At 35.6% G+C, this 27,421-nt stretch overlaps 1 protein-coding gene across 9 annotated transcripts in view; it reads left to right on the top strand.

The window, feature by feature from the left end:
* Positions 1–27,421, top strand: part of LOC150085310 (calmodulin-binding transcription activator 2-like) — a 736,406-nt gene that overhangs the window by 558,896 nt on the left and 150,089 nt on the right. For all 9 annotated transcript variants that reach the window (XM_090373990.1, XM_090373988.1, XM_090373984.1 and 6 more), the window contains one exon: positions 22,904–23,030. In XM_090373990.1, the coding sequence (XP_090230116.1) occupies positions 22,904–23,030 (127 nt within the window). The remainder of the gene's footprint in view (positions 1–22,903; positions 23,031–27,421) is intronic.

Raw genomic sequence — 27,421 nt, 5'->3', positions numbered from 1 at the left:
GACAAACATAAAAAATTATACTATAACTAATAAATTTATGAAAAAAGTTAAAATGTTACTTTTCGTGCTTTTGTATTTGCGAAATCATTAATAATATCTTTTAAATCCATTTTACTGGCATATTTATACTCAATAGCCAAGATTGCACAGTCTACTTTGACAATAGCATTTCTTTTATAATCTTTTTATTATTTGTAATTTACTAAATGATCTTTCGGCAGGGACAGCTGACACGGCAGGGTAAAAATAACATAAATAAAGTAAAAATTTCTGAAAAGTTACTTTCTAGGGCATTATATTTTCAAATTAACAAATAAAAAAATTGTCTGCTGATAAATCTTGTTTAATACGTGTGATTAAATTACAATATTGAATCGGCAGCTGGGGAGAGAGTACAGATGAATACTTTTTCATGAGATTTTCACACTCACTTCATATATCAGCATTTGACATACTTTTTCGGTTCTAGTATTGCAAAATAAATTTTTACTAATTTCATACTTTTGAAACTATTTTTAATTTGTATTATAATTTTGTCAAAAACATAGTAAAAAACACTGAGTTTAAAAAAAACTGATGAAGGCGCCTTCGTAGCCAGGTGGGCAGGAGCAGCAGTGCATAGCAAACGCTTCTTGATTAGACCGGGGTTCGAGCCCGTGACCATCAAATATGGAGGATGCGGAAAGGTCATGGAATGACCACCGCATCTTCCCGGAGCAATATGGCCTTAGTTGCTAATGCTCCTAAAAACGAAATAACAAACAAAACAATAAAAAACTGATCTCTATTATCAAACAAAAAAATCTGAAGCGAATTCATCATACTGTCTTTTAGTTCTACGTTGTCGTATTTCTTCAAATTTGGAATCTACCCCAAACTCCTTGGCAATTTGCTCAGATTCGTATTTAATTTGTTCGTATGAATTTTGAATGTTTTGTAAATTTTTACTGACTCAATTCAATAAAGAAGTACACTTATCAAGGTCTATACTCTATATCAGTGGTTTTCAACCTTTTTTTTAATAACAGCACCCCTAAGTAATTTATTTTATTTTGCGGCTACTCAATTTTCTGCCTGTTAGATCCAATTCTCTCTTTGTATATATCCGTGTATATATGTATATATATATATATATATATATAAATGAAATAAACATATAAATTAAAAAAATAATAAGTTTAAGTAACTGAAACCCAAATTACGTGGCACCCCTGGAATGTTGTTGCGGCACCCTAAGGTGCCAGTGCACCCCGGTTGAAAACCAATGCTCTATACCATGCTTCTGTAGAGTTTTTGAGGCATAATTAATTTCACACATCACATTATTCAAAAATATACAAATGAAAATAAAATCAAATGTCATTATTTGCTTCATTATTCTAAGCACTTCATCTCGGTCTGCTTTTTTAGTTGATTTAAGATTAATTTCTGTAAAAGCTTTTATAATATTCACAAAATGAACTTTCACAGCTGTTATAGACTGTAATATACCAGTCCAGAGAGTAGGGTTGAATTTTTTAATGTAACTTCAGATTCCCTTGTAAATTTAGAAAGAAGATTCCATCTTTTTGTACTGTTTCCAAAAAATTATATAAATTTTGAAGAATGTCGAAAAATGATGAAATGTTATTACAACAATTTATGCTATCATTAATAACTATATTTAAATTGTGACTTGCACAATGAATGTACTCTGCATTTGATTGTATCCTTTTACTGCGTGACTACACACCGTTATAAACCCCACTCATGGCATTAGCGCCATCATATCCCTGACCATAACATTTTTCAGTGGGAATATTTAGTTTGTGTAATATTTTTATTATATTATCCATTGTCATATCAGCATTTCATAGAATTCTAAAAAAGTTTCACGAATATCAAAATCTTTGGATTTGTCATTTTCGTCATGAATTATGTGAACATGTTGTACAGTAACACTTAATTGATCTTTTTTTTGTGAGATCTTGAGTAGTATCTAAAATTGATTAATAGAATGGTGCTGAATTAATTTTGAATGTTAATTCTTTTGTTAATTTGGTACCTAAACATTCAATTACCTCATTTTGGATAGTGGGGTTTAAATAAGTTACTGAACCAGATGGCTTATTAATAACATGTTTCATTACATGTTAATGACAGTAATGGCAGTGTGCTGCTGCAACAGCATCTAGAAAATTTGTGCAGATGGGCTGAGAAGTGGCAACTGAAGTTTAACCTTGACAAATGCAAAGTACTGCATATGGGTAGAAGTAACCCCAGAGAAACGTACCAACTGTGTGGTACTACACTTAAGGTGGTAGAAAATGAAAAAGACCTGGGAGTAATTGTGCAGTCAGATATGACGTTTTCTGAGCAATGCAGACAGGCTGCCAGGGCAGGTCATGGGGTTTTGTCAATGATATATAGGAATTTTGCTTGCAGGGAAAAGTAGGTGATTGTCCCTCTGTATAAGGCAATGGTCAGGCCATGCCTTGAGTACTGCGTGCAGGTCTGGAAGCCTCATTTTAGGAAGGACGTAGATTTGCTTGAGCGTGTACAGAGAAGGGCAACAAGATTGGTGAGGAGAATGAAGGGATCCTCTTACCAAGAGAGGCTTAATTTCTGCAATTACAATGGCTGGAGACTAGGCACCTATGCGGTGATATGGTTGAGGTGTATAAGGCCTTGAATGAGCACGCTGAATTCTGATGGGATTCTTCCACTTGTTCAGATTACGAACCTAAGGGAGCATAAATTGAAATTAAGGAAAGACAGATGTAGAATAGATGTGCGGAAATTTGCCTTTAGCCAGCGGGTGGTTAATTGCTGGAACAAACTTCTATCTGTCGTTGTGGAAGTTGATAGGTTAAATAAATTTAAGGAGGAACTGGACAAACATTTAGAGGGAATGGTTGTGTGAAATTTTTTTTTTTTTTTTGGCTGATGCTGCATAAGCTCATACACTGCTTTCTTGCATCACATGCCACTACTACTATTACATCATCATGATAGGAAAGTAAATGGACTTGCGATAAAAAAATTGCCATTGTAATCTTCCGAAAATCCTTCCTGATGACTGCAAAATACTAAAGAATTTTTAGCCAACATAACCATTCTAGTACCATTTTCCAAAATGAGGATCTGTATCTTACTTGTTCCTCAAGATCTTTATCAATCGTTGCATCATTGCCACATTTCATGTATGGCACATGCCTCAATACGATGTTGAGAAACTGTTTTTATCCGAAAAAGAGATTTTTCCAATCTCGTAGTCTGGAATGTCACTGATTTTTAATATTTGAAAACACCCAGCATGGTTGGCAATATGCAGCATCTAAAATTCGTGAGTAACACAGCCACAAATAAGGAACTGGACCATACATTGAAGTAGAATAGTAGTACGTGTCACTAAAACTTCTATTTTGTTGTTCAGGATCCCTTGGAAATGGTCCTTTAGATTTCCGAGGTGAAAAACTCAATGTTTCTTTTTTGTTTCATTGGAAATGTTGATGTCCACGTATTCTCCAAGGTCGCTTGAGGGAATAAATAGTGCAGTGCATTCAACACTAATTTCCAACAAAGGCATATCTATGATTGTTGAATTGTTTTCATTTTATGAACTTGCTTGATTTAAATGATCCGCAGATATATTTACACCAGCAGCATTCTTTCCCACATTTTCCGATTCAATACTGGTCTTTTCTTTACCTTCTTCTGGACATAATTCATTACTGTGTTTTGTAAAGAAATTATTTAATTTAGGTAATTTTTTGACTGCTTGTTCTTTTGCTTTCTTCATTGTTCTTTTTTGGGCCCCACTCTTTCCCTTTTTTCTTTTCATCCATTTTTAACTAAAATTTTTATTAATTTAATTTTAAACTTGCTATTTTAAATACAAATAGGAATAATAAACAAATACATTTTTGTATGTCAATTGCTGTTTTGATAATGACTTAAACTTGAAAATCTTGAATTGAAATTAATGAACTAACAACTTTTGACCATTGCATATGGCTAAATGTTTGTATACGTGGGGCCTACCCCCCTCCTCTTGTCAAGTTGGGGAATCCCGAACACCATACGATATTACACATACAGTAACCGAATGGATGTCTGATCACTATACAAAGTTGCATTTGAAAAAGCAAAATAAAGACTGCCACCACTTGGGTTTGTTATGTTTTGGTGGTAAGATATAAGAAGAATTCCTTACTTATGTTTAGATGTATCACATTGTTGAAGAGCTCAGTGAGAAAAATATTTTCATTACGTGTTGCATCTGTCTATAGGCCCTCGCGTAGTAGCGGCGGCCCCTATTTGCATCTGTTTATGGGCCCCTGGTGAAGTAGGGCCCCTAGGCTTTGCCGACTTTTGCTATATGGTAGCTATAGCTACGCCCCTGTTGGGTAGGTACCCTGATAATGCAACGATGACAAAACAGTTATGAAGTATAACTCCACAATATGAGAGATAGTTATACTTCATAATTGTTTTGTCATTATTGCATCACCAGGGTACCTACCCACCGAAGAAGGGTCAAATAGCCCTGAAATGATGCCATCTGGGTGGTGGTATCCACCGAGAATAAGTAACAATAGTCTTCTCCATTCATTGGTGAAGCGGTACTTATTATAAAGTAGTGCAATATCATGGCAACTCATTGTGAAGTTATTCACAATATGAGATATAAAAAACGATGTTTTTAGTTTTTTTCAGAATTGCTGCATACTAATAGGCTGCTTTTGCACAAACTTGTACATTGTCTAATTCCTTTTGCAGCCTGAGGCTTAAGCCCTTAAAGTGCTTTTGATGCTAAACTACTTAAGATGAACCTGTAATGTGCCTTTGACCGTAGCTTCCATGACCTTCCCAAACCACGGAAGTCAAATTGGCCAGTCTGTAACCAACCATCACTAGGTTTGGAAATTGGTCCCTCCTCATTTTTTTCCAACAGTGGTTGGAAATTCCCATTCTCCTAGCTTCAGAGCTGTTGCAATCTCCTATGCTGAACTATAAAAGTCAAGCATTTGCTTAGTTCCGAAAAGCCATTTCTAATCATGCCCATCATTTCCTGTGCTCCTTTTATGGATTGGTGATGCTGGCACTGTGGCAGTCCAAGAGGATTAATTAATTCCAAGTCGTGACCATTTTGAGACACTGGTCTGTCATCTAACAACAGATGGCTGCTGTTAGCTAACTTACTTTGCTGCTCACTCAGACTCAATGCATTAACTGATCAGCATAAGTTCACTAATAGACTACACATCCTGATGAGAGATCAGTAAGTCTCAAAATAGATAAATAAATAAATTTTTATTGTTGTATAGTCTAGTACATACAGCACAATAGTCCAAGCATTTGCTTAGTTCCGAAAAGCCATTTCTAATCATGCCCATCATTTCCTGTGCTCCTTTTATGGATTGGTGATGCTGGCACTGTGGCAGTCTAAGAGGATTAATTAATTCCAAGTCGTGACCATTTTGAGACACTGGTCTGTCATCTAACAACAGATGGCTGCTGTTAGCTAACTTACTTTGCTGCTCACTCAGACTCAATGCATTAACTGATCAGCATAAGTTCACTAATAGACTACACATCCTGATGAGAGATCAGTAAGTCTCAAAATAGATAAATAAATAAATTTTTATTGTTGTATAGTCTAGTACATACAGCACAATAGTCCATCACAGCAAAAATCACAAATAACTATCTCATTATTACACAGATAGTTATCTGGGCAATGCCTTCATTTTTAAATAAATTGTGGATTCATAATTTTTTGGTGATACTATTTATATTAAAACAACATGCAGTAATTTAGATTAACTTATGGATAACGGTGTTCTCTGTAATGTGAGCATAAGCATAAGACTTGAAAGTTGATGTTCATCACTGGAGAGACCGTTTTCCCAAGATCGAAAAAATCTGAAAATCATACACATGGAGATGTGTGCAATTTTCAGATTGTTCCAATGCCTGCATTGAAAACTGTGCAACCTTCAGTACTTTTTATTTGTTGGGCAAATACAACAGAGTATTAGGATACACAACTTTAGGAGTTAAAGGTTTCAGTTAAGAACTCATTTAATTAGAAGTTTTCTATACACCACTTGGCTGTTCACATTAGCATTAGTAGAGGAATTTGATGCAAGAAAGCAAGCTTATGCAACATCAGCCAAAAAAAAATAAATAATAAATAAATAAATAAAAAATAACCACTTCCACTTCACCCCTCTGTTCATTCGAAATACCTGTCCAGCTGAGCCTTAAACTTATTTAGGCTATCAACTTCCACGACAAGGGATGGAAGTCTGTTACACCAACAAATCACCCGCTGGCTAAAGGCAAATTTCCGCACGTCTATCCTACATCTGTCTTTCCTCAATGTGAATTTATGCCCACTCAGGTGATTATTCTGAGCAAGAGGAAGAATCCCATCAGCATTGAGCATGCTCAAACCATTCAAGGCTTTATACACCTCTATCAGATCACCTCACTGGTGCCTAGTCTCCAGACACTGTAATTTGCAAAGCTTGCAAAACATGTGAGATAACAATGGCTTTGAACAGCTGTCACATTGGTGCCGTGAGCAGTTCACCTTCTTCAATGATGCTGTTTCTAATGTGGGTATAAGCCCAAGTCTTGAAGACTGAAAGTTGATCTCTGACACTGGTGAAACTAAAGTGCACCCAAGATAGGCACACATGGGATGAATTTAATGATGTTCTCATTAACATTACTAATGGTTGGATGCACTCACTTGTTGCCATTTCACATTTAACTCAATACTCGCCTTCGATCCCTGGAGCTTTGTTCTGTCAACCTCAGTAAGTTTTCAGATAGATTCTTCTCTGTTATCATTATATTGCTTATTTTACAGCAGTTCAACTTGACTTCATTATTCTCCCATGGTACTGTTGTAATTTCAATAGTAAAGTTCATTGCAGAATATCTATTCAGCTTGGCTCCCTTTTGTTTGAAGTGTCAGTTATACCACTTTGTTGATCTTGTGAGGGACCTATTAAATTTGCTTTGCATTCATGTAGAGTAGAATTTCTTCTCTCCTTTCTAATTCTTTTTGCCAGTGATTTTTAATACTCAACTTTTGCAAGTCATATCCTGTTAGTGCTTTTGCTTATAATTATGATTATCATCTCTCCAGTTTGAGGGGTTAAGCCCTTAATCTAATGATGATCTCATTAGCATTACTAATATTGAATGCACCTACTTGCCACCTTTTTCATTATAACTTGATACACATTTTTCAGCCTGGGACTTTATACTCCCTCATCCTCAGTAGCTTGTAACTGGCCCATTCTGTTTTCTTGCTCATTTAACTTTTTCAGCTCTCTTATCTATTTTGGGATCTTTCTTTTGTGGTTCTTCTCAACTTGGGTGATTTGTTTATCAGAATAAATCCCTTAAACACTTCCAGTTGTCGTTATTTGGTTTTTAGGAGCATTAGCAACTAAGGCCATATTGCTCCTTGTATATGCAGTGGTCCTGACCTTTTCGCATCCTCCGTATTTGGTGGCTCACGGGCTCGAACCCCGGTCTAATCAAGAAGCCTGTGCTATGCACTGCGGCTCCTGCCCACCTGGCTACAGAGGCGCCTAACACTTCCAGTAGTGCATTAGCATATAGTAATAGCTTCAGTTAATAGAGCTCAAGAAATACTCCACCATAGTCCCCGTTTCTGTAATTAATGCCCTGCCTTATTTCTTTTACCACCGAAATTTCTTTTAATACTAGCCATTTTACGATATGATCACTCCCCACTGTTGGCTCCTGAATTATCATATTTTTGATTCAGCTTAGATCCTTAGCAAGAACTCGGTCGATGATATTTTGTCTTCTGCTTTCTATAATTGTCAAAATATATAGCAGTCATCTAGATGATTCAAGAAGCTATTGCATATACACAATTTCCATTCTAGAAGAGGGAAATTAAAGTTGCCCATAATGTTGCCTAATATGATTTTTATCATACTCTTCAGAATTTCGTAGACTATATAACACAACTCCCACTGTCTCTTCTACTGTTGGTCATACTGCACAGACTTAACATCTGCCTGGTCTTTATCAGACTCTGGGTATCTTGTTGCATTCAAGCAGTTTTTAATAGGCAGCATAGCCTTCATCCACCCCTTCACTCTTCCCTGTCTCTCATGAACGTAATGTACCTTCCCCTAGTAAAACTTGTCACCCCTATCTCAGAATAGCACCATTTTGAAGCACTTACAATATCTGCATTAATTGATCTACCAGAATCTCAAGTTTTTTTAGTTTATTTACAACACTCTTAGCATTACTATATGGACTAAATATACTAAATCAATTGTTTATAAATGCTATTCCCAACCTAAAGAACAATATAACAAACTTGTAAAATAAATCCATCATATAATAAGAGAAGAGTGACAGTAAGCAGTGAAAGTGCAAAGCAACTTAATCAAATCCTATTGTATATGTATATACAACTTAAACATGTAATGGAATAAATAATATTTAAAAAATTAGATAATTGTGGGAAACTGTGCAGAAATGAAATATTTAGCAGACACTGGCTCATACAAAACCACAAAGATACCAAATATCCCTGGAATATAAGCATAAAAATATGGAATTTGACTGAAGGCAATGAATAATAATACTAATAATAGTCATAAAATAAAAATGGAACATAAAATTTAGAAAAATACATATATAATGGGCCCAGAACAACCAAGGTTCATTATAATGTCAGAAAAGAATTAATTTAAACATCCACTGAAGTGACTGTCTTTAGTTTCAAAATATGAGAAGTATTATTAAAGTTCACAGTCACTTAATAACATCATCCAACATCATGCAAATATTGGCACTATACTCAGAGTGGTGGAAAGTGAAAGTGATCTGGGAGTAATTGTGCAGTCAGATTGTTCTCTGAGCAGTGCAGACAGGTAACCAGGACAACTCGTGAGATTTTGTAAATGAGATATAGGAATTTTGCTAGCAGCGATAAAGAGGTGATTATCCCATTGTATAATGCAATGGTTAGGCTACATCTAAGCCACATCTTTATACAGGTCTAGAGGCAGGGCTGGCACTAGTTTTTGTTGTGCCTGAGGAAAAACCTTATAATGACAGAAAAGAAAGCACTTAACAAAATAGTTTATTAATAATTCCTAAATTTAGATGTATTTTCAAAATTTTGAGTTGTAAAATGTAACAAGAGGGGTGAGTAAAAACACACTATTTATAGGAGAAGATATTTATAATAAATGAAAGACTTTATAATACATAAGTATATAAATTTATTAAATTAATAAAGTCAGTATTATTAATTATTATTTTCAAAAGATGCAAATTTAAAAATAATAAATGATAAATACAAAGATGCTTAACAAATATTTCAAAACAGAAAAATATAAAGGGTTACAAATAAACAAATTTTACACAAACTCAATCTTTCTGGCTTTTACATCTCCAAATTCATTTAAAAGTTCAGAATAATCGATGCTTTCCAATATCTTTTTTCTATAAAAATTACCGCTAGCGCTAAACGTTCTTGTGTCATTGTCGCTCCCGTGTAGTTTTTAATACAATTATTACATTTGGAAACAAAGATTGCAAAGATTATGAAAATATTTGAGAATGTCTGAAGGGTAATGAATATAACTGGGAAGAGATAGATCTAGTAATTCTTCTTTGAAAGGCTCTGTCCCATTAATATCTTTATGCTCACCATCTGTAAGAGATAGTTGTAAGTTTATGCAGTGTGCTTAAATCATCTTTTGACATTTCTCCTAGCGCTTTAAAATTATACAAAAAGTGAAACTTGCTACAATGATCTTCCGATAACTCAAATCATTCTTTGATAGAAGCTATTGCTTTATCTAGAACAGCAAAGTAAAATTCAATCTTAAATTTGAGTGTGGGATCCTGAATACATTCATCATGTGATTCATAGCTGAAATTTTCTTTTTTTTTTCCGAGCTCTTAGAGGTATAATATCTTTAAAAATATCTTCTATGTCTAAAGCATTTGCCAGTTTGTTAGAAATTTGTATCAGTTCTTCAAACCCAATCAGAACATTTTTTTTTTATTAAAAAATCTTTAGCTTCTTTAAGGAATCTTAAACATTCTATAAGATTTAAACATGGGTTCTACAAAATCTCAGACCACATTAAGATTTTTTAGGATACCATATCTTATCACAATTGAATATATAAATTTGAAAGTTATTATTTTTCTTGCTAGTGACTCTGCTAGACATAGCGTCATTTTCATTATTTTCTGACAGCTCCAACAGCGCATCATATATACCATCTAAATGATATCGCAGTGGTTCAAGAACATCTATGCGACTTGACCAGTGTGTTTCTGACAGAGTTTTAAAGTTACTGATGGAACATGTTTTAGTAATGTAGCCCACCTAGAATTAGAACCGAAAAAAAATATAAAAAGCTCTTCATCATCATCATCAGCCATTTTCAATCCACTGCAGGATGACGGCCTCTCCAGCAACTTTCCAGTTCCTTCTGTTTTGAGCATTGGCCATCCATTTACTACCCACAAACTCATAAATTTCATCTATCCATCTCTGCCTTTGTCTTCCAGGTTTTCTTCTAGCTCCTCTTGGATACCATTCTGTTATTTTCTTAGCCCATCTGTCATCATGTCTTTGAGCTATGTGTCTTGCCCAAGACCATTTTAGTTCTTTAGTTTTGATAAGAATGTCCTTTACTTGAGTTTGCTGCCTAATCCATGTGTTTCTCTTCTTATCTAACAGTCTGATTCCCAATATAATTCGTTCCATTCTTCGCTGTGTAGTTCTCAGTTTCTCTTCCATTCTTTTGGTGAGTACCCAAGTTTCACTTCCATAAGTCATGGTGGGGAGTATACATTGGTTCATTATTGTACGTTTCAGACAAACTGGGATATTGCTCTTCAGTATGTGACTATATTTCCTGAATGCTATCCATCCAAAATTTATTCTTCTCTTGACTTCCAGCCATTTATTATTATTGCAGCTAATAACTTGTCCCAGATAAGTATATGACTCCACCTTTTCCATTACTGCTCCTTCAATCATTATTTCCCTTTCTGTTAATCATTACTTTTGTTTTAGCCATATTCATCTTTAGTCCAAAATCCTTACTAACCCTGCATAACTGATTAAGATTTTCCTCTAATTCTTTGGGATCGTGGCTTATAACCACAATGTCATCTGCAAATCGTAAATGGTTTAGATACTCTCCGTTCACATTGACTATTTTCTGCGACCAGTCTAATCTTCTGAAAGCTTTCTCAAGGGCAGCAGTAAACAGCTTCGGAGATATTGAGTCTCCTTGTCAAACTCCTTTCTCAATTTTAAATTTCCTACTGTCTTTGTCTAGTCTAATAAAGGAGGTAGCACTCTCATATATTTTCTTCAAAATCATAATATATGGGGTATCTATGCCTCTTTCCAGTGCGTGAAACATTGCCTTATGCTGTATGGAGTCAAATGCCTTTTCATAATCCACAAATGCCAGGCATAATAGTGTTTTATATTCATTTGCTTTCTCCATTAGCTGTGATATTACGGGAAGGTGATCCATAGTTGAGAATCCTGTCCTAAAGCCAGCTTGCTCTTTTGGTTGATTCTCATCAAGTATTCTTTCTAATCTGTTAGTAATGACCCTTGTGAACAACTTGTTGATGTGGGATAACAAGCTAATTGGTCTATAATTTCCAATTTCTGATTTATCTCCTTTCTTATGCAGCAAAACTATGATTGCATTATTCCACTGCTTAGGCATCACACCTTTTTTCTAATACACTTTGTGAAGAGCCTTGCCAGTTTTTGTGTTATGTCTCTTCCTCTCAATTTTAACAACTCAACAGTAACTTCATCTTCCCCCGGGGCTTTCTGATTCTTCATTTTCTTCAATGCATGTTCTACCTCATCAGGAAGAATATCGAGTATGTCGTATGTGTTGCTACTTTGCAATCCATCTTCCCCACTGCTGGCACCATTCCCCTGCAACTTGTATAATTCTCTATAGTAGTGACCATTCTATAGTAGTCTTCTGCTATTTGAATTATGCCTTCTCTGCTGTTTATAAGTACACCATCGCTATTCTTCAGTTTTAGTATCATTTGTCTTTCTGTATTACTGCTAATGGGTGCTGATTTAAATCCTTTGTTTTCCCTTAATGCTTGTTCTCCTTTTCTTGTGTTAAATCTTCTTATGTCCTCTCTGAGTCTCTTTCTAATGGATTTGCATAACTCAGTATACTCAGTTTTCTCCCTGTCAGTGTTTTTCTTGCTTTTCATATATTGTTTTCGGTTCATCATGACAAGTGTTTCTTGACTAATTTTTTCTTCTTTGGATTTCTTTTTCCCTATAGGTTTCTTGGGCTTTATCACTTTCAGAAAGTTGTAATATTCCTCGTCGATATCTTGATCCTGAGCAGTCTGCAGAAGCTCAAACTTGTTCTTAAGTTCCAGTACATACTGCTTTTTCTCCTCTTCTGTTATCTCAAAGACCTTTGTATTATTTACTCGTATCAGTTTTTTCCTTTCCTTTCCTACATCTATATCAAGTGTACACCTTACCATTCTGTGATCACTTCCAACATTTACCTTATTCAGGACGGTAACATCATTCACAATATATCTTCTGTTAGTGAGGATGAAGTAGATTTCATTAGTAGTTAATCCATTTGGACTCTTCCATGTCCACTCTGTTCACCTTTTTCTTGAAAAAAGTGTTCATTACTGACAGTCCTTGAAATTCTGCAAATTCCACAAGTCTTTCACCTCTTTAATTTCTTTCACCAATTCCAAAATTTCCTATAGTTCCTCTTTCTGCGCTGTTTTGTCTTTTTCCAACCTTAGCATTGAAGTCCCCCAAAATAATAGTGTAGTGGGTTTTCTGCTCATCTAGAAGACTCAATTTCGATGTACATTTCTTCAACCTCTTCATCATCATGGCTCGATGTTGGTGCATAAATCAGTATAATTTTTAGCTTGTACCTCTTAGAAATCTTGAGTATTAGTCTTGAGATCCTTGGTGATGTACTTTTGAATTCCAAAATGTTGTTTTTAAAATCTTTATGGACCAGAAACCCAACTCCACCTTCACTCCTTTCACTGTTTCCATTGGTGTACAGCAGATTTCCACTTGATAAACTTATAAGTGATTCATTTCTTCTTCTTGTTTCAGCCAAACCGATGATATTCCAATTCACATTTTCTAATTTCTTTTCCAGCTCTAATATTCTGTCTTCACCGATGAGTGATCTTATGTTATAACAGGCTCTTGGTTGGTATTAAATAAAGCTGTTCCTTCTATTGAGGTAGATACAGAATTATTAATCACTAAATTTAATGGATGATTTGCACAAGGAATGAAAAATGCATGTGGATTTAAATTTAATATTTGCTGCCGTACACCTAAATTTTTACCTTTCATATTTGCCCTGTTATCATATCCTTGCCCACGGAGATCACCCAGAGGTAAACCAAAACTTCCTAATTGTTTTAATATTGCTCCCACTAGTCCCAAATTGATTGTATTAGATTCTGCTATAAAACCAAAAAAAATGCTCCCTAATATTGCTTTCTTTATTTAAAATAACAAATCTAATAATAATAGTCATCTGTTTGGTATAACTTTTATTGGGTGATATTTGGCATCGAATACCATTTTTACGATTTTAGTCTGCACAGATTTAGACAATAAATTAATTAGTTCATTTTGTATGCCTTTGCTAAGATAATGAGTATGTGTGGTATTGTCTTTTATTTTTAGTAAATGTTATGATATCACACACTCAAATTTTCCCATAGTTTCCACTAATTTTAAAAAGTTCCCATTATCATGATGGAATAATTTATACAATTTTCCTCAAAATGCTAGTGATTGATCTGCCAAAAATTGCACAACAATAATTAGTCTCTCTAAAACATCACATCAATGTGTTTTTTCAGCATCGATTAATTTTTGGTTTTCACAATCTATAGTTTTTTTTTTCCTAAGACGCAATGCTAACTCCTTCCAAATTTTAAAAAATGTCTGTGTTTATTTTTTTGTGCATTTCCATTGTGCAAGCTAGATTTTTCCAGGTTGAAAAGCGTTTTCTTGGCCAAGCACACTTGTCAGAGGAAAATAGTTTAAAACAAAATAATAAACTTCATCATATGTTATGGAGTAAACAAGTGGTCCTTGAGGGTGTCACAGACATTCTCTCAGATATTCCAGGCAAGCTGTACTTGCTACCTGGGAGTCTAAAACGCTGATGGAATGGATATTCGGGTGACATTCAAGTCAAGTGGACCCAATTTCGGCAAAGTCCAGATGGTCTGTGACAGCCAAATCCTCTGCTTGCACCTTCACAATGGTGGAACTGTTAGTAATCCTGGTTATAACCTCCATGTACAAGAACACTGTGGGTGACCACCCAGGTGTGAACCGACGTAAACAGAGGTGGAGGTGTGGCACCCACACCACATGGAGGAATGCCACCCCTCTGTGTTACCAGGCAATACTAGGTGGAAGATGACTCTCATCAACTGGTGCAATACCAGCACTTTGCTTATTGGAGGCTTGAAGTGATGGAACCCATGTTTAGTCTCCAGAACTAAGTTCCAATCAACCCTTCCCCATCTCTTCCATCATGCTGTATGACTGATGACTTTTGAGGTTATGATGAACATCATGGCGAGATCCAATCTTCCTTACATTTCGAGGGTACAGCTGTAAAACGGTGTTCACAGGCTGGCCGCTAGTTAGTACACAAGGACCGAACCTATTGGTAACTCTTTAGGAGGCTTCCGGATCATCAGCTAGTGTACAATCTTTCTACCTCTACTCTGGCAGATACTGACTGGAGGGAGTTCCAGTAGTGTTTTTGCTGGAGGGCAGGGGATTGTAGAGGCCACATTATGTCAAGGATCTGGGTATATTCTTAATTTGTGTACGCCATGTCCAAAAATTTCATTACTTCATACAGCACGTTCCCCCCACTACTTTTCTTACTATTGAATACACCATGAATTGTCAAACTAATAGAATATCCTAGTTCATTTCACAAATATATGTAGTCTCAATGATATCCATTTCCACTTGCAGTCTTCCAAACCCCATGTACTTTTTTCTGACAGAATCTCAGTTATCAGTTGATTCAACTACTGCTCATTTCAGTTGCCCAAATTATTCCTTTCACCTCAAAGGTGGTACTTGTGCATATGTCAGTTCAGTTATTCCCTGTTAGAGACTTGGTAATTTGGAATCTCCTCTTTTCGATCTTCTCTGGCTAAAATCTCTCTATCTAATTGTATCCAATTCATCTGTTGTCTCTACCTTCTCCCAACTTGACTAATCATTTGGAGCTCTTTGACTTCCTCTCTTTACAACTTGACTTTCTCCAGTCCAACTTTCCTAAGTGTGAGGTAAATTTCCTTGGTGATTTTAATGTTCACAACTCCAACTGGCTTCCATTTTCTAGTCACACCGACCCAGCTGGTCAAATTGTTGAGGCTTTTGCAATTACTAATGACCTTGCACAGATTGTTCATTTATCTACAAGAATACTGGACAATCCTAACCATACAGCTAACATGCTTGATCTTTTTCTCTAAAATGACCCTTCTAAGTACACAGTCGAAGTGAATGATCCTTTAGGCACCTCAAATCACAACTTGGTGATTGTCTCTTCTCCAATGGAGCCTTTATCTCATGGCTATTCCCAACCTAGTATTGTTTGGCAGTACAAGAATGCAAAATGGGATGACCTGCGAGATTTCTTTTCTTCTTTTCCTTGGTCGGATTACTGTTTCAAAACTTCTGATGTCAACGTTTGCTCAGATCGTGCGAGTGAAATTATTCATGTCCTTTTTCTAAACCTTGGTTTTCCAATAAATGTGCGAAGGCGCTGTTCAAGAGAAGAATGTTGCTTATCGTAATTGGCTTGTTTCCAATTCTTCAGTTTCATTTTTTTGCCAAGACCAAAGCTCACAACAATTGTAAAGCAGTTATTAATCAGTCCAAACTAGATTTTGAGCAGGCTAAGAGTAGAAAACTTGCTTCTTGTCCTAATGGTAACTGAGCATTCTGGTCTCTTGCCAAAGATATTGGCCACAACCTTTACCTATCTCTGCCCCCACCTCTGTCAAAACCAGATGGTTCTGTTGTCACTTCAGCCAAGGATAAAGCTGATCTGCTAGCATCCCATTTTATTTCCAGCTCATGTATTAATGATCTTGGTAAAACACCTCCCACCATTCCCAACATGCTCCATTCAATGCCTCCTGTAGTCTTCCTTCAAAAGGATGTCAGAAGGATTTTTACGAATCTTGATGCTAAGAAAGCTCAAGGTCCTGATGGTATTTCTCCACTTGTTCTCAAATCCTGTGCTCCTGAACTTACTCGTGTTCTTTGCCACCTTTTTTCACTTTATTATTCCAAAGGTGTTTTTCCTTCTGCTTGGAAATTTTTTCATATCCAGCCAGTTCCTAAAAAGGGTGACAAAGCCCTCCCATCCAATTATCATCCCATTGCGATTACTTCTATTTTTCTAAATAATGGAGAAATCAATTAACCACCAACTCTTGAACTACCTAGAAACATTCTGTCTGATGAACGATCACCAATATGGATTCCGTCAAGAGTATCACCAGTGTCGATCCACTGGTGATACTCTTGCTTATGTTACCCATTTGTGGACAAATTCAGTGGAAAAGTTCAGTGAAACACAAGCAGTTGCTCTTGACATCTCAAAGGCCTTTGATCGTGTTTGGCATAAAGGTCTTCTAAACAAGCTTCCATCTTATGGTTTGCCAACTGTTTTTTGTAATTGGTTATTCAGTTTTCTCTCTGATCACTCACTAAGGGTGATGGTAGATGGCTCTCTGTTTTCTGACTTCTCCACTAATGCTGGTGGCTCCCAAGGTTCAGTTCTTTCCCCCACTCTTTTCCTCTTGTATATTAATAACCTTCTTCCGTTGACTGGAAATCCTATCCATAGTTTTGCTGATGATAGCACATTGCTTATCTTTGGTGACACCCCGATTTGTAGGCAAAATGATATATCTCTTTTGGGGATTACCCTGACTTCTAATCTCTCTTGGCACAAGCACATTACGAATATTGCTTCCTCTGCATCTAAAAAACTTGGTTTTGTCTTTCGTTCTCAACGTTACTTTTCTTCCAAACAGCTGTTCACTCTGTACAAATCTCCAATCCACCCTACCATGGAATATTGTTCCCACATCTGGAGTGGTGTCCCCAAAACCTCTCTCTGGCTTCTAGATTCCATTCAGAAGAGAGCAATTAGGTTAATTAATGACTCCTCTCTAACAGAGTCTCTCCGCTTGCTGTCTCATAGACATACTGTTTCTGCTGCATGCCTTTTCTGCAGATACTTCCATGGGCACTGTTCTTCTTAACTGGTTTCTATAATTCACGCTCTCTCTTTCAAAACAGTCCGAGCACCTGCCGCCACCAGCCAACATCCATTTACTGTCCAACTTCAAACTCACAGAGCGAACTTTTCATCTTCCTCGTTTATTCATTGAACTGCCATTTTCTGGAACAACCTGCCTTGATTCGTATTTCCTGAAAATTACTGTCTACAGATGTTCAAGTCTAATGTTAACAAATATCTTCTTTTGTCTTCTCAACCTCCAACCCAAGCAAGATACTAAGTACTATCATCATTTTTAATACCCTTCGTATATGGGGTTTTCATAAAAAAAAAAAAAAAAAAAAGTCAAGATCTTTCAATCACTTCATTATTACTTAAGAATATGTTATAAAAATTTGTTGAAAACCACCAACCATCACTGAAGGAATAATCAAAAATGTAGATATACCCTTTTTATTATTCTAAATAAAAATGCTGCACTCAGCATTACAAAGGTGATTGCCAGAATATTATGGTCCGACTAACAGTACACCAGTATGTATTTCCACACTCAATGTCATTAAGTGATTACGGATTACTGTACCTATCGCTGTGGCATATATGTATAATTGTAGATAGTGAAAACCTAACAGTACAATAAATAAAAAAAGATACTTTGTATTTGGGGTAGAGAGAAAGTAGAAATTTGATATTGGATGTTAAACATAAAACATATTTTATTAACTGCATGGCATCTATGGAAAGTGCCTCACTCGTGCACCTTTAGTGCTGCCCTTTTCTGGAGGCATTTTAGAAAGGATGTAGATCTGCTGGAACTGGTGTAGAGAAGGACAACAAGTTTGGTGAGGGGGACAAAAGGGTGCTGTTATCAAGAAAGGCTTCAGTTCTGCAAATTTCAACATCTGGAGACATAGATGCCTGTGAGATCATCTGATTGAGGTGTTTAAGTCGTTGAATGGATTGAGTAAGCTCAGTGCTGATGGCATTTTTTACTCTTGCTCAGTCTATATATACATGAGGGGGCATAAATTCAAATTGAGGAAGGATAGTTGCAGGGCAGATTGTGCATAAGTTTGCCTTCGATCAGCAGATAGTTGATTGAAAGTCATCTCTCTTCTACTGATGGTTATCTTACTGCACAGACTTAACAATATTTGCAACAGTTGGAACAAACTTCCATCTGTTGTTGTCAATATGGGTGGTTTGACTGAATTCAAGGAAGAACTACAAAAACTGTTAGAAGGGATGGACAGGTGATATGGAAGTGTTGGCTTTTCTTTTTTTGGCTGATGCTGTATAAGTTTGATTTTGTGCATCATTTGCCACTACTAATACTAATCTAAAATGAAACAAAGCAAAGAATGAAAGCTAAAGTATGGGATTATTTGAGCCATTATATATATTTTTTCTCTGAAAGCTACTAAATTAATGTCTGATGAACATAGTATTTCAAAAACCCAACAACTAACTTATTTTCAAGACTGTAGCTTATATGTTATGTAAAAAGGAAGGAAACACTACTCACAATCCATACCAAGACCTCATCACAACCTAAATACAAGCAAATATTATCTGTGAATCTTTGTAATATAAATATACTGAATCAACTGCATAGGAATACCTTGCCCATTGCAAGCAAAGCTAAAGAATAGAACATAACAAACCTGAAAAATAATACCATCATGAAATAAGAAGAGCAGCAGTAAGCAAAGACTATGCAAAACAGTTTAATCAAGTGCTTCCCCATGCAACTTAAACATATAATGGAATAAATATGCATAAAATTGTACAAATTACAGAACTATAGAAACCTTTAAAGAAATGAAGAAAAAGGGTGTATGTGTAATTCTCTAATAGGCTGTGCCAGCTACCATTATGCATTGCAGTTGTTTTGTGAGTACAAATATTGGTCATTGATGAGCCCCCTAAGTTATTATCTATACTTCTGCAGATATATATGTGTGTATGTGCACTCACCACTATATACAGGCTAATTTTTAACAAATTCTGCTCTTGGAAAGAAGATCTTTATTTTGATTATTTCTAATTACTTAGCATAATTAATTTACATTGGGGCATCTTCTCCAATTATGGATGATATGGATTCCAATCTGAATGATCAGAATGTTTGCAGTGCCGATTGGCACAACCACCATAGTAAATGGTCAGGGTCCAAATATGGATTTATATATGCATGGCATAGATTTGAATCAATATGACACCACAAAACATACTGTTTTTGTTTTGTCTGTCCTATAAAACTCCTTTGACCTTGTGTGACCATCCCAGAGCATCAACAGAAAAATTATATATTTAATCTTTGGACTAAATCTCACTTACTTAATATTTCTTGTAGTAATATGAGGAATATCTCTTCCCTACGGTAACCCGGTAACAGATTATATGAATATTAGCATCATAAGTCATCAGCTGTATCAAAACTTATGCTAATCCTGAATTTAAATAATTGTTCTTTTATTTTTAATCTGTAAGTAAGTTGTGTTTCTCTGTTATTGATCTTTCATCTCTCTTCCCTTTCCTCCAGGTTTCATCACTCTGGTTTAATTTAGCATATTAATCCTCTTAGTTATTCTTTTGAACCAATCATTTGAGGTCATGTGTCATGGCATAAATTCACAAGTGTGTATTTAGGCTTGTATTCACAAATTTGTATATTTTAAACTATGCACATTATTGAACTTCATAATTAAAAAATAATTAAAAGTTCTTATAAGAGAATAGAAATTTAAGGATTAAGGTGGAGAAGCTCAGGTAACGTCAAAGGAAGAATGTCGAAGTGTATTGGGTTTACTTGCATGGTATTCATATTCACTCTTTACAGTGAATAATGTGCATTTACCTTAACATAGTAATCGTATTTGCCTTTTGTTATAATAGTATCTTTATATACATATATATGAGGGATAATCATTTAATTTGCAGACTGGTGCAAGATTTTACATTTACCGCACAAACTTTCCATAACTGCTGCTAGAGGCACTCTATCTGATCACTACTGAGTAGACTGTGTATGTGCATGCCAGTGCTTGTCGAGCTAGTGTGGCATGAAGAGTTTTTTTAGCCTCATGTCACTGATGATTGTTTTGAAGCAAGTATGTTGGACATACAGATTGAACAGCAATATGTGATTTGTTATTGTGTCAGATGGGACTTAAATTCATTGGAAACAGTTAGAGATGAATGGTGTATAGCAATGAGTGTCTTAGTAGGACAGCCATATTCCGGTGTGAAGTGGTTCCTCCATCAAGACAGTGCCAGGCCCCATACGGCTAATATTGTGCAGGCAGTGATCTCTGCCATTGGTACCGAGGTTCTGCCACATCCCCCTTATTTACCGAACTAAGCCCCATATGATTTCTTCCTGTTTCCACATCCGAAAAAAGCTCTGAAAGGCAAGTGTTTCATGTCTGACACAACGGTGCTTGCAGAACCACAACAGAAGCAGTTCACAGTCTTTCAAAAAATGGCTTACAAGAAGCATTTAATGTGTGAGTACAATGGTGGTGCAAGTGTGTAAAGTTCAAGGGAGAGTATTTCGAGGAGAAATCCACAGAAGATTCATTCAGATGATGACAATTAAGATAAGATCTTGCACCAGTCTGCAAATTAAATGACCACTCCTTCTCATATATATATATATATATATACAGGGTGTCTCAAAAATACATGGCATAACTTCAGGAATGAGTTCCTCATATGTAGACAATAAAAATATTTTATATCAACATAGTTCCAGAAATGCTTGGTTCCCGAGTTATTAACTGGAATGTCTTATCTCCTGCAGGTGATTTCCTTCATCACAAGGTACTGACAGAATCTGGTGGTTTTCCATTCCGACCATGTACTCAAATCAGGAGGAAGCAGATATGCACTTTATGTACTTTGTTCTGGGAACCACGAAAGGTTCCCAGAACAAAGATGTCCAGACAGAAAAACGTTTGAAGGTATCCATTGGGACCTTTACACCTTGTGGTGTAAAGAGGTGGACCGACTGCCTGGCCTCCATGATCACCTGATTTAAACACACTAGATTTCTTCTTGTGGGGCCATTTAAAGTCATTGGTGTATTTGACTCCAGTAGCTGATGTGGAAACTCTCCACAATCAAATTGTGGCAGGTTGCGAGACAATACGAAACATGCCAGGAATTTGGCATCATCTTCACGAGTCCATGAGACATCGAAGTGAGACCTGTATTCAGGCAGAAGGTGGACATTTTGAACAATTACTATAAGGTGATGTGAACAGTTAAGTGTCATAGACAGACCTTCAAAACTCGGAACGAAGCATTACCGGAACTATGTTGATATAAAATATTTTTATTGCCTACATATGAGGAAATCATTCCTGAAGTTATGCCCTGTATTTTTGAGACTCCCTGTGTATATATATATGTATATATATATATATATATAGTTTTTTTATGCTCATGCACACATTTGAAATTTTGTGCACTTACAGTTTTTTCAACTGGAAAACATATGAGACTAATATATTTATATTTCATTTCTAATATGTTCCTTTTTTAATTTTCAATATAATTAATTTCTTTTATTTTTGTAAAAATGAAAGGTGTGAAAAAACAACATTTTTTAAATATTTAATTTTTTACAAAAAAATTAAAAGTTATATGTATATTAATTATTTCAATCCATTCAGAAAAGATGAAATAGTTGGTTTTCTCCAAGCAGAATTGAAACTATTCTTTGGGTGCCACCACCTACAGGTTAAATAGTGTTGAATAAATGCTTAAATTGTCATTATATATTTATGACTTGAGAAATTAAGCTCATGGCATCACAAAAGTTCACACCAACCCAGATGCTAGATTAATAAGAAAATTAAAAAAAAATGTTCCTCTCCATATACCATTTGTGGAAATATCGTTGTAGGTGCTAATTTTTCAAAGCAGCATTGTACTGTACTGTACATACTTATTGCATAAGTATGCACAATATAGGTTAAATACATGAATGATAAAAGTATTTCATTCTCAATTATTTTGCTTTCACAAGATAACATTATCCAAGTTGAGCAAAAGTTTTTACGATTGAGCTTTGAGTTCATAAATCAAATTTGTGGTATCAAAAATTCTTGTTCATAAGATCAAACATTTGTCAATTGGCAACTGCTGTATTTATGTGCATAAAAACTAAATATCAAGGCATTTCTGCCCTCTCCCCCTCCTTTTTTTTAAACCTGCTAATGATTTGGTTTATAGACCAATTATACTTATAGTGCTTCAGTGGTTGCATGCTGACCAGAATTAATTATAGTAATCAACTGTATGGTTTTAATTTACACAGTTTAGCTATTTATCCTTCATCATTCCACTTTTTTAATAAAATTGAAATTACCGTAGTAACAACTTCCTAATGAGACCCTTTTCTGCTGTCTTACAAATAACTAGAAAGAAAAGCTTTCTGATTATTTGTATGAGAATAATTCTTTATTTAAATATTATCCAAATTAATTTTTAACTGTAATTTTTTCCCCACTTTTCAGGGTGGCATTAAGGTATTAGTAATTGGGCCGTGGTATTCCTGTTCCTCTCCATATACCGTTTTGTTTGATGGAGTCAGTGTACCGACTACGCTTGTACAGAGTGGAGTACTGAGATGTTTTTGTCCAGGTTAGAATAAAATTCTGACTGACATGAAAGCAATTATGGATAACGTAATATATTAAAATGATTGTGTATACATATATTATAGTTACTAATATGACAGCAGAAAGGTGTTGTAAGCAGCCCACTGTCAAGCATGCATGGCTGCTTGCTGAGCAGGCTATCACACTTTAGTTATTGCTACTGTCGTGAAAAGAATTATTTCCAGCTCTTCTCTTTTTTCTCAATATGAAATTCTCCTCCAGATTTTTCATGTCCAAAACAAAACAAGGACACAATGGGAGACAGATACCTGCAAACTCAAGGTTACAGTTATGAACTGAATACCAGTCTGCAGGCTGGCATGTCATTTTCAAAGCATTTTAATTGCTGCTGCACTGACTATTTAAACAACTGGAAAACAATGGTATTACTTCACACCAAGGCTATGCAATTAGGAACAAATTGGTGAACAATTTTTGTTTTTTGTGTGATTTTGACTTATTTAGCTATAAATATGTATATGAGTACAGTTTAGTGAAGCAAATATAGAAAATTTTTACTGAAATTTACATTAATGAATTCACACAAAGTTTAGGCAAATTATTTCACTGTTGGTTTATTAGTTTTTATTAGGGTCCGTAGTCTAACGAAGGATCTATATAATGTCGGTTGTCTGTCTGTCCATCTATCTGTCACAGCATTGTATCTCTGGAACCACTCAACCTATTGACTTGAAATTTTGCATGGGTTTGTACATCATGTGGGCCAATATAACACCATATTGATCGTTGTCGGAGAAATGGGGGAAGGGTTAATGGGGGGACAAATGTTGTTGACAACCTATAGCTTATTATACACTGTTGGAAAGAGCTCAACAAATAGGTTTAAAATATAATTTTAAAATATTTTAAAAATTAAAAATGGCGGTGCCAGACAGGAAAATGTAATTTCATGTACCCCTCCCTCTATTTCCATCGCTAATGGAGCTAAAAATTTAAAACTCACTTTAGCTATGCATTATTCAATGCTTATCAAGAGAAAACTATTCCAATTTAAATGTATCATTTACTTTTTGAGTTAAAATTAAAAAACCAATTTTTTATTGCACTTCGATAGCATGCTTCTTTGTACTAAGTAACTCTCCTTTTGGTGACAAAAAGATTGCTAAATAGTTAGTTAATAATTCTATAAAGGTCATTTATAAATTTTGTGACGAGAAGTATTTTTTAACAATTTTCAAAGCTGGAGTTGTCCAGCTAAGGAGGTACTCAGAGAGCCAATGTTGAGGTGGCAGTGGTGGGGAGGCACTTGCACAGCCCTCACCTGCCAGTCGCTTCTTCCCCAAGGCCTTAATTGCTTCTCTAGGAAGAAGTCAGAGTAGCTTCTCCCACCCTTGTCATTCACAACAACTGGGAAGACTCAAATAGACAATGTTTTCGTTAGTTCCTCAGTTTTAGGCCAAGCAGGGGTACTAGAAACTTTTTTCAGTTACCGTAAAGCTCTCTATTTGAGATACTACACTAACGACCATTTGTGACTAGGGACCCTTCATCCCGAGTGACCGGCACTCAGTAGTTGACCAATTTTTTGCGAAGTTTTTACTATTATTTATGTAATTATAGAAAAAGTATTGAATCACATTTAGAATGATGTGTTCATAGACAATGCAGTGTGGAATATTTTATTTTTGTTCATGTCTGAATGTTTTAAGTAGAGGTTGATTATCATGAAAGACTTTGAAGTTTCTTCCTCATTGAATCTGACAAATATCACAAGAAGTAGAACACTTTTTATCACAGTAATTAAAAACCTAAATTTACCAAATGATTACAGGTAGGTGATTCTTTTTCCAGAATGCTCAGGACTAAGGTAGCTGGATTTAGGGTTTCTTAGTTTTTGGTTCAACTGTTCTGGCATATAAAAATTAACATATGCTGTTGATATGTTGATTCATAGTACGTGTATATAATTTTACAGTTTTTACAGTGTTGGGTTCTAGGATTAATTTGCCTATCTGCAGACAGAAAAATCCTTACATTTCTGGATATGAAAAACAAACAACTCAACCTCCATAAAATTCTGATTAATATTATTTTATGATTATTTTATGTTTAATTAATATCTGATTTAATTAAACAAGTTAGGTAATATATGTATTGTTCCAGGCACAATTTTTTTTTTCTCTTAAATTAATAATTTTTTGTAATTACTTTTATTTTGTTATTTTTATGTCTAAATAGCTGCATTAGGAAATTTAATGTAAATTCATTAAATGTAACTGTAAATGTGTAAAAAAATGTTTGGTTCCTAATTCTTCAAATAGGCCTCTGGGGTTGGGAAAGTTCTGATTCATAATAACTGCAATATAACACACCAGCTGTATAACTGAAACTTTATTAAAATAAAAACAATATTAGACCGGATCAAATTAAAATGACAAAATAAAATGCACCGATTGTACAATAAAATATAAAGGATAGCAATTACACCATATGGAATAAAAGCAATAAAAACAACTGTGGCTTTCAGAGACCTTTATCAACAGTAAGACAACTCGTCGTGGTATATCCTTAAATACCTGCAGGATCACATCTCGCAGCATGTGTTATCGTAGGAGTATGAGCAGTATCCTCCACACGTGCACGGAAACCGAAAATGGCTTGGGAGCATGCCAGGCAGAACCATTCATCTCATCCAAGAATTACGGTTTCAAAGAGGGGATGAATACAGATTCCTCTGTCTCTATTAATGGTGTTGTGCTCAGAAGAACAAATCCACAAACTCTCAAGCCATTTCCAGATCCAATATCCGTGTGAACGATTGATAATGACGGCATCGCCAATTCCTCCCAAAAATGTTTAGCCACAACAACAGATTTCCCATAATCTGCAGCCTTTATTGCATTAATATGCTCCCCCACACAATTTTTGAAATGGCGTTTTGTCTCACCAACATAACACTCCCCACAATCCCGGCATTTAATCTCATATATGACCCTACTTGTACCTTCCATGGGTACAGGATTTTTAACCTTCGACACAACTTTGTGCAATCTTTGCCCTGGCAGTTGCACAGCGCCTCTGGCAAGCACATAATACTCGGGCAATTCACTCAGTTAAGCCTGGATACTAGGAATTTTGCAGTGGAAATGAGTGTGAACAGCTCTCTTCATCCGAGTTCTGCTTCCCAAACTTATTTATCCAAAACCTCCTGGGGTACCTACATTTTCTGAGATCTGCTGTGATGCGTTTAATCTCTGCTGTGGCGATGCCATCATAGTCAATCATTCACATGGATATTGGAACCGCAAATGGCTCAAGAGTTTGCAGATTTACTCTTCTGAGCATAATAGAGACAGGGAAATCTATATTTATCCCCCCCCCCCTTTAAACCATAATTCTTGGACAGAGAGGATGAACGGTTCTGGCTGGCATGCCCCCAAGCCAGTTCCGGTTTCTGTGTACATGGAGGATACTGCCCATACTCCTGGGATAACACATGCTGCGAGCCATGATCCTGCAGGTATTTAAGGATGTACCATGACAAGTTAAATCTTACTGTTGATAAAGGAGGCGGTCGCCTCTGAAAGCTACAGTTGTTTTTATTGCTTTTATTCCGTATAGTGCGGTGTTTCCCAACGTGGGTCCCACGCCCCACATGGGGGAAATTTGATTGTTCAGGGGGGCAATTCAAAAATTGCTCGTCTAGAGTTTAAAACAACCGCCTACTATGACTTAACTTGTACAAAAGAAGAATTGTTGGTAAAGTCTCTGTTTATTGCTCATACTGCAACTGTCAATCGTACTCTTGAGGCTAGTTATGAAATTTCTTTACTCATTGCTAAATCTGGGAAAAATCATACTATAGGAGAGAATTTAATCAAACCATCAATATCAGCATTTCTTAAAACAGTTCTGGAAAAAGATGACAAAGACGTGAAAGCTATGCCACTCAATAACAATACTGTTAGCGGAAGAATAGATGAAATGAGTGAAGATATTGAAATACAACTTGTTGGAAAGCTGAAAACAAGAAAATTCTCAGTGCAAATGGATGACTCAACTTTGAGAGACAGTGAAGCCGTACTGATAACTTATGTAAGATATATTGATAAAGGTAATTTTTCTGAAGAAATGTTATTCTGTAAATCATTAGAGAGCACCACTACCTCCAAAGATATATATAATAAGCTAAAAAATTACTTAGATGACAATAATATATCAATGAAAAATATAACATCTTGCGCTGCAGATGGTGCTCCTAATATGATGGGCAATAAAAATGGCTGCTTAAAATTGATAAAAGATGAGAATCCAGAAATGCTTCTTGTGCATTGTGTTATTCATAGGGAAAACTTGTGTCTCTTCAAGCTTTTTTGTGAAGAACAAAATGAAGACCATGTTAGACTTTTACTT

Source organism: Mastigoproctus giganteus, chromosome 5 (genome assembly GCF_048544385.1).
Source record: "Mastigoproctus giganteus isolate SK-2022 chromosome 5, ASM4854438v1, whole genome shotgun sequence".
NCBI classification, from domain to species: domain Eukaryota; kingdom Metazoa; phylum Arthropoda; class Arachnida; order Uropygi; family Thelyphonidae; genus Mastigoproctus; species Mastigoproctus giganteus.
The sequence above is the reverse complement of the archived record's forward strand: the minus strand, read 5'-3'. Positions and strand labels throughout refer to the sequence as shown.